The 8,752-nt window shown below is 26.1% G+C and overlaps 1 protein-coding gene across 1 annotated transcript; it reads right to left on the bottom strand.

Moving 5' to 3' along the window:
- Window positions 1-679: 679 nt before the first annotated feature.
- Window positions 680-8,405, bottom strand: LOC111032419 (jouberin-like). Its single transcript, XM_022312742.1, has 14 exons — window positions 7,656-8,405; window positions 6,817-6,905; window positions 6,457-6,527; window positions 6,156-6,363; window positions 5,874-5,971; window positions 5,591-5,801; window positions 5,258-5,525; window positions 4,973-5,167; window positions 4,692-4,899; window positions 3,468-3,580; window positions 3,161-3,393; window positions 2,101-2,260; window positions 1,759-2,015; window positions 680-1,697 (listed from the first exon to the last, which is right to left on the bottom strand). Exons 1-14 carry the CDS (start codon window positions 7,740-7,742, stop codon window positions 1,490-1,492), a joined length of 2,406 nt encoding a protein of 801 aa, XP_022168434.1. The 5' UTR covers window positions 7,743-8,405; the 3' UTR covers window positions 680-1,489.
- Between the last annotated feature and the right edge of the window lie 347 nt (window positions 8,406-8,752).

Raw genomic sequence — 8,752 nt, 5'->3', positions numbered from 1 at the left:
AAATTGGAAGTTTAAACATTCAGTAAAAATTGTATGTATATACGGTTTTTTTAGAGTTACACACTTACACCAAAAAACAAAATCGATTTTGTCGAAGATTGGTTTTGCGTACAAATTCTGTTTTTCCTTAATTTGTATTTTGTTTTTCCCGACAATTTTTAAAGCCATTAGGAATACCCTTTTCGAAAGTACCTAATATAGATTCATCTTGTTACCAGAAAAGATTCTGAAGTAGAAAATCGAAACATTTTTATTTTTTACTGCTCCAAAAGTTGATAACAGATAAATAAAAATGTATGGGTAGGGTATAGATAGTAGATGTCCATTTGAAGTTCGTGTTTTGACAAAATTAGATATTTTAAAGAAAAATATAGATTTTTGAGACACACACACATACGTCGGTAATTTTAAGTATTTTCTCAATTTTAGAGATACAATATCCTAACTCTGTTAATAACCAATACGGTATAATACACATTACCTATTCAATATTCATCTTATCACATGAAATCAAAAATGCATTAAAACATATAATATATATATTATATAGGTAATATGCAATTCTGTTATTTCACCGGGTTTTTTTGATCAAACTTAAAGTGGGTACCTAAATAGCTATATTAATAATTAAAACATTTGATTTGTAAACAATTTTCTGTTAATGTTAAACATTTCAAGAAAAAAACAATATAAAAAATATTGAATACATGCTATAAGAATAAATGTTTTGGCAATCATATTTTTATTAATTTGGTGTTACCCAGTAATTCAGACAATTACCTGTTTCCGTAAAAATTAAAAATGTTTGTTTCCATGTTCCCCTATTTCCATCAATATTAAAAAAGGTGTGATTCCCGTCCTCGCCAATTTGCCTGCCAGGTACTTGTATTATAATATGATCAAAATATTGTAAAACAATTAAAAATTAAATTAAATTAGTTTTTATTTTAAATTAAATTTAACATAGGTTGTATAAAATCTTCACAATATTCACACTTATAATATATTTTATTATGACATTAGGTATTATTAATTTTTATTGAAACTATGTTGAACAAACAGAAAAAAATATTATATTTTGTTATTTTTTTATTTGAATTATGAATTATTATTTGAATTTTGAATGTTAAATGTTGTCGTATGAACCATGTACAAATGTACAATTATTTAAAGTTAACTCTTCGCAGGTATACCTTATATGGCTATATATGTAGGTAATTAAAAAAATAATCAATTTTTTCTAAATACAACATTTAACATATTATAGAGTATATGTAGTGTGACCAGGTACACTGTACCTACATGAAAACGCAATTTTTTTTCCAAAAATATGGAATAAAAGTATAATCATTTTACCATAGGCAGTTTTATTAACGAAAACAGGAATCAAACCTTTTTTTAAATTGTTTGAAAAGGGCAATAACGGGAACAGCCATTTTAAAGATTGGGGAAAACGGGACATGGCCGCAATTCATGAGTACATTGGTTGTTATTCTTTTATCTTAAATGAATTTAAAACACTGTCCATTCTCTTGATGATATTGACTAATGGCATCATTCGTTGATTATCATGTTCTTTTGCTTTTAATTTATTTAAATATCCATATTCTGCTGTGTGGTGATTAATATGCCCAAAAACTTTTTGTTTGTGTTCTACTGGAATCAAAAACCTCAAACCAATGTCCGTTTCATTTTCTCTGTAATATAATACAACATTTAGATTTTATTATGATTATTTAAAAACAGCCGACAACTTACTTTTGATATTGAGCAACATAAACGGGCGAATTTTTATTTGGAGTATACACCCCAAATACTATCATATGATCATGTGGATGATAATCCACTGCACTACTAGTGGCTGCTGATAAATCTTGACGATTCGTATAAAATGCCAATTGTTTAGCAGTATACGCTTCCCAAACATTGACAAGTCCGTCTTCGCCACAGCCAAACACAAGATTACCACAAGGACTTAATGCACATCCTGTTTGTACTTTGTTGTTTACACCACCCTATCAAAATTTACACTTGTATTTCTCATGACAAATGCGAATCTAGTTGTGTGTAATGTGTAATGTGTAAATACTAAATACATACCCTAAACCACTGTATGATTGCCGTCGTATGTAAATCCATCATGCGTAAAATACTATCTCTGGTTTGAATTAGAAGCCGTTTACCGGCTGGATGTAAAATTATATTACTTATTATAACTTGTCGTATTTCGGGTACTGTTATAATTCTCTTTAGTTCTAGTCTAAAATTACGTATATGCATCATGTATTAATGTAATTTACATTTTATATAATATAATCATCCATCTGTACATTCCTGCAGGTGGGTACTATAAGTAAAAAATAGTTTGCAAGTGGGTACCGCCCTTCTGTACATTAGGTGTCGTCATTAAGTGTAGATGTGTTAAATTTGAATTCAATTGTATACGAAAAATGGTTCTGGGCGAAGGCACAATACAGTCAGTTATTCTATATTACTACCTAAGTATATTTTATGGTAATATTGTTGCTATTATAAAGTAATTTATTTTACGATTACCTAGTTATGTAGTTGGTTGAATTAATTTTTAATAGTGTATTGTGTATAAAATATAATAATACAGACATATTATCGACAATAATTGAAAAAAAACTTTAAAAAAGAGAAAATTTCTCATGGCTAAAAATAGCTATAAAAAAAGTCATGGTTTTAAATATTTTAAAAATGTCACTATTATGTATCTATGGAATTTGTTTTTATAAACATTTGATGAAAAATTAAAGTATTTACGGTTTTTGGGTTACACAAAAAAAAAATCAATTATATCAAAAACTAATTTTGATTGAAAATTCCCATTTTTTCTTAAAATTTTTTTTTGCTTCTTGTTTTTTCCTGCGAAAGACTGAACATTTTTTCACGTTAAACTAAATCACCCCAAAGTATCAACTAGTTTCACTTTCACACAAGAAACAAAATTCTGAAGCATAAATATAAAATCAAAAGGTGATGAAACACAAAAAAAAAACAGAATCCGAATAAATTATACGTAATTTATTAATGTAATAAAATGTCCATAATTATATGGACCGCGTGCATATTTTAATATTTGATAATATTTAATACCGATTTAAATGTTTACATAAGTTTATGACTTTAGACCTACCTACTATTTTCGAGAGTCCATTCGATAATAAACCCATGGCTATCGGCTGAAAGTACTATAGTTCCCAACAAAGCAATACTTGATATGAAACCTTTGTGGAATTCCATTTCTTGGCACAATGTCCATTTATTAAGGGTGGAAGACCATAGTCGCAATATACTATCGTAACATCCAGTTATTATAACTGTACTATTATATTCAGCACAATACACATATGACGGATGCGGAAGAATCTAAAAATAATCATTTTTCAAGTACATACTTTATTTTATAATAATAATAATACTATTTATTTAACTATTCATACTTGGAAGTCTGTTTGATTGTAATTCTGCAGTGTCCATACACACGCAGTATAATCGGAAGAAGTTGTTAATAAATTATTATTGTCATTGCTCCACCTTAAAGTATATACTAAACCTGTCAATGTCAAAACATAAAAAATGATCGTAAATCGTATTAGATGATATACATCACAGTGTGATTCTTTTGTCATGAACACGATAATAAAATAGTGTCTTAAGAAATTCAAGGCATTTTTAATTTATTCTTCAATGTTTAGTACTTAAATAACATATATTATATATATTATTATTTTTTATTTATTTTTATAATTTTTTATAAACATTTCAATATGAAATATATTATATTTAAAAATTGTTTTATTGTGTTTGTTACTGACTCAAAATTATCATAATATAAAATATTTTTTCTCCTAACTAGAAATAAGTTAATAAAGTATTAATTTTTTTGATTTCCTATTTAAAAATCATTTGTCTTACAGATAATCTTTTGCTTAGATTAAATGATATTTTTTCGGTATATACCGATGGTGATTTACTCAAATACCGTTCAAACTGCAAGCGGTAGGGATACCATATTTAATATAATACCTTAAAATTGAAAATGTGTAGGTATTATTAATCTATTATCCGCATTAAGTCATCGGTATAACAGTATTCTGGTGAACGATGGTATATACCGTTGATGTTGAATATCAGGTTTCCATATACCGTCAAGGCCTCAACACAATTAAATTAAATCCCAAACATGAAACAACAATATCGTTATATAATTTGATGAATCTAAAACCAATTTCAGGAATAGCGTCATACAGCATACATTATAATATAGATGTTTAATTGTGTAGTTAATTGTAATTTGTAGGTCATTAAATTCGATATTATTACCATAGGTTGCGTATGCATAACTGTATACCTACGTAGGTAACTTCTATAATATACATTTTTATTTTCGATTTTATATACACCTACAATCTATACCAGTAATTATATGTTTGGTTAAAACAACATGAACTTTTACGTGGAAATAATACAGCTTACAAATTACAGGGTAGGTAGTACCTAGGTAACAAATTCACTAAAGTGATAAAACTAATAATAATACAATATGAAAAAATTTTAAACTTCACATTTTGATTTGACAAGACGTACCTATCTTATACTACATTTATATTTTATACATTAAGTAGAGATATCCATATAAGATGCTATTATATAATAATACATACCTTGATGACCAATTAATTGTTTAAGCAATTTATATCCGGGTACTGAATAGATATTTATATTTTTTCCTGTAGCAACTGCTAGTCTTAAACCATCATGACTAAATTTCAAATGCATACATCCTTCTAAGTTCGGTTGAAGCTTCACAATTTCTGAATTTGGTATTTTACATTTTTGGCCAGGAAAACGTTTCCACTTAATATAGTATTCCTATATAAATACAATTAATATTATTTATTTATTTATCAATGAGTAGAGGTTTAAAATTTAAATTAATTTATACTTGAAACGTTTCTTGACTTGAACTGATAGAATCAGAATTTATACCATTTTGTGAACTAGAGTTAATTGAAATTAATTCTTGTTGTTTGTGTTCTGATACCACATCAGTTGCCCCAGAGTATGTTACTTTGTTCAAACTAATATAAAGCGTGCTTGGATATTTTTTTAGTATTCCTTTAATAAACCAATGCATTACCTAAATATCCAAACAACAGATGATGTATTCTTATTTAAGTTATATTTTACAAGATAACTTCTAAATGATACCATATTTGCTAAGACCTACCATTGGATGACTTTTGTGAAAAGACTTTGGCTTTGGGCCAGGTTTGTATAACTGTAGTCTTATTTGTTTTCCTGTATTTGTGATTCCATTTGATCCAATTGGTCTTATAAATGCCCAAGCTATTCTATGCCAATCATTCGTTGTTACTAGAGGTCGAATACTTCCAGTAAAATCTACAATCTCAAATAATATTACTGTATTCTCTGTAATGATGTGTTTAAATTGTTCAGTACAAACAAGTTTTTCATCCCATTTTGGTATTATTGTCCTAGGCATATATATAAAATTTATTTTTAATGTATTTAAATTATAATATTAAGAAATAAAAATTACTTATGATGTTTGAAATCAAATTCTTTTGTTAAAATTGGATTTACATAAGTTTTTTCCTGATTTGTTCCATTTGCTTCGCTTACTCTTAGATACTCCCACGTCGTTGTATCAATTATAGAAATTATAACACTTGGATGTTTTATTCTTGTATCAACTTTTAATGCATCTGTTTGATGAATATAAATTTCTAGTTTAATGTTTTCATTTTCATCTAAATATTATTTTTAAAATTATTATAAAATCCATAGAAGAATTATTGTAAAATAACGCCAAAAAATAATACTTCTTGTTTCTTCACTAAACATGTTTAAAGTAGCAACATTATTTAATGCGGCTGACAGCTCTGTGTCATTTGTTTCTCTATTTTCTTTCATTTTAACTCTAATAAAATATATATTAGAAATTATATTATTAAAAACGTCAAACTGTGAATATCCGCATATGTAGTATTTATTTACAATCAATACATTTTATTAATAAATATTTTCTATTTTTTATGCTTGAATTTCAGTTTATAAGTTGTGTATTTATTGATTTATTGTGTACTATACTTTAATGGCACTACCTGCTTGAACTATCTGTGATTTCACTATCACTTAATTCAATGGATACACTTTCTGGCGTTACAGATCGACTGTTTTGTAAACTACTCTTATTTGATATCGGACTAATAACACTTATACTTCTTTCACTAGATCCATTAGTACTTGCAGACTTTTTACTTGATATTGAACGTGGACGAGGTATAGGTATCGGTGTACATACACTGTTATCTGTTATTTCAAAATTGTTTGGTAATTAAACTAAATTCAAATATTATTTCCGCTTAAATAATGTAAGTACAGTAACAGTATTATAGAAATTACTTTTAATTTTTTGCCAACTTTGTGACAATGGTGATGAATCATGGCTAATTGATGACAATTCTGATCCATCCCTGTATACAAATTACCCAATTCATCTTTTTAATTAATTATGTAGGTAACAAACATTGTAAACTTGAATATCTATTATTAATCATCAAATATTATAACTGTACTCAAGAAATAAATCATTGGCTAAAAATTATAATGCTGTTAGTCATTACTTCAAATTAAATTTTTGATACATAAATCTAAATTGTAATGGCCAATAGGTTATAATTATATGTATTTTCATAAAAAAATATTGCAATGATTTTGATGCTTAGGTACTAAAAAGAGTGCTTATTGAAAATAAATAAGTACCTCTCACTACTGCTGGAATTAGATCCTGTAGACTGAACATCATTTATACTTAATAATTTTTTTTTTCTGGGTTTAATTTCTGGTGGTTTCTAAAAAATAAATGATTTTTATACTTTAATTAAAATTGTTTAGACCTAAAAAAATTGTATTTACTTAAAATTAAACATTGTATGTTATTCTAATTTCTAATTTCTAACCATTACAATGTTACACTGTAACTTTGTGACTTGTCTAATAGCTTAAGAGATACCCCATTGAGTCTATTATTAAAAAAAAAAAAAAATTGACAGTTGACAAGCATTGACTAATTTTTGCTTCTACATTATTGCTTTCTGTCTGTATAATACAAATATATTTGTCCGCTTAAATGTAAATGATCCATAGTACCTTCATGATAATTATTCCTATTTTTCCTAAATAAATAAATAAATCTTAAAAAAAAATAAACTTAAAGTGGTGTCAATCCATACCGCTTCAATCAAGCCGTTTGTCCATGTATCATTTTTTTTTGTCCTTAAAGATTCGTATCTTACTGTATTTAGTGTAGATAAATAAGTAGTAAATATTTTATCAAAAAAAAAAAAACTAAATAATTAATCCACTTGATAAAAAAATTGTTTCAGAAACAGAATCTAATAAACTAAATAAACTATAATGTATATATTATTATATTCATAACATTTATTGAATTTCTACATCAAAATTTTAAAGGTTTTCCCATGAATAAAATACTTACGTAATATCAAAAATTCACAATAATAATGTAATAGGTATCTTAATAGTTAATTATCATGTATTTAGTTAAAAAACCAAAACAAATACAATACTTTTAAACTTACATCAATTAAATTTTCTCTAGAATCTGATAAAGGGCCATATAAATTATTATGAAATTCAGTAAGTTCAATCATTGGATCTTTATCCATTACTTATTATAGTTAATTAATTATATCACGTTTATTTATTATATCCAAAAAATATATATAATTTGACACTTTTTAACACATTTGTTGTTCATTCCTTTTTTGCTATTTTAATATTACTATCCAAATAATAACAATACTATCTACATTGTAACCATATTATTGCATTCAATAATTGTTGGTTTATTGTTATGGTTGTGTAATGTATAAACTGTAGTCATAGTGGATATATCACCATAGAAACGACTGATTGTTTACATTTTTTATGTTTAAATTTTAATAACAATCTTTTTTTAAATATGTTTTTAGTCTACATTTATAAAATAATTTGTTTAACAAATACTTATTTCATTATTAGAGAACCTAATTCTTTTCTTAGATTCTACTGATTCTAGTTTTAGTTTTACTCGGGGTTGCATGAAAAATGTATTAATTTATGGACCAATGATGGGCCACTAAATCATATTTAAGAGAACATTTGCTCACCAGCTATTGATTGGTTAAATATTTAGCAATTATTCATACGACCCAGCATTGGTGTTTTTAATATTATTTTTGTGATCTACATCAAATTTATTAAATTTAGTCTATAATAAATAGGATATAGGTAATGGGTATGGAATAATTACCAAAATTGAATAAGTATTAAGTTTATGGATACATAGACACATAGTAAGTACTAATTATTAGTACCTATTAACATTATGATAAAATGTGTAATATATTAAAATTATTAGTTGGATATATTAGATTTGTATAATATTTATAATAATTTATATTTTATGGTAAATAATTTATAACATGTATGTTAGGCGTTAGCACTAGTCCCCCCCTACACACTAATACCAATTTAGAATAGACTTGTGGATTTGATCTTAACTGACTAATAATTTGAGTCACGGACCACGGGTTTAAATATTTTACTATATATTTTTTTTCTGTACATTAATTAAAACCGTGACCTGAGTGACCACCACCACCATATTATTATCACTACAGAATAAAAATAATAT

This window comes from Myzus persicae, unplaced genomic scaffold (genome assembly GCF_001856785.1).
Source record: "Myzus persicae strain clone G006 unplaced genomic scaffold, MPER_G0061.0, whole genome shotgun sequence".
Lineage (NCBI taxonomy): Eukaryota > Metazoa > Arthropoda > Insecta > Hemiptera > Aphididae > Myzus > Myzus persicae.
The sequence above is the reverse complement of the archived record's forward strand: the minus strand, read 5'-3'. Positions and strand labels throughout refer to the sequence as shown.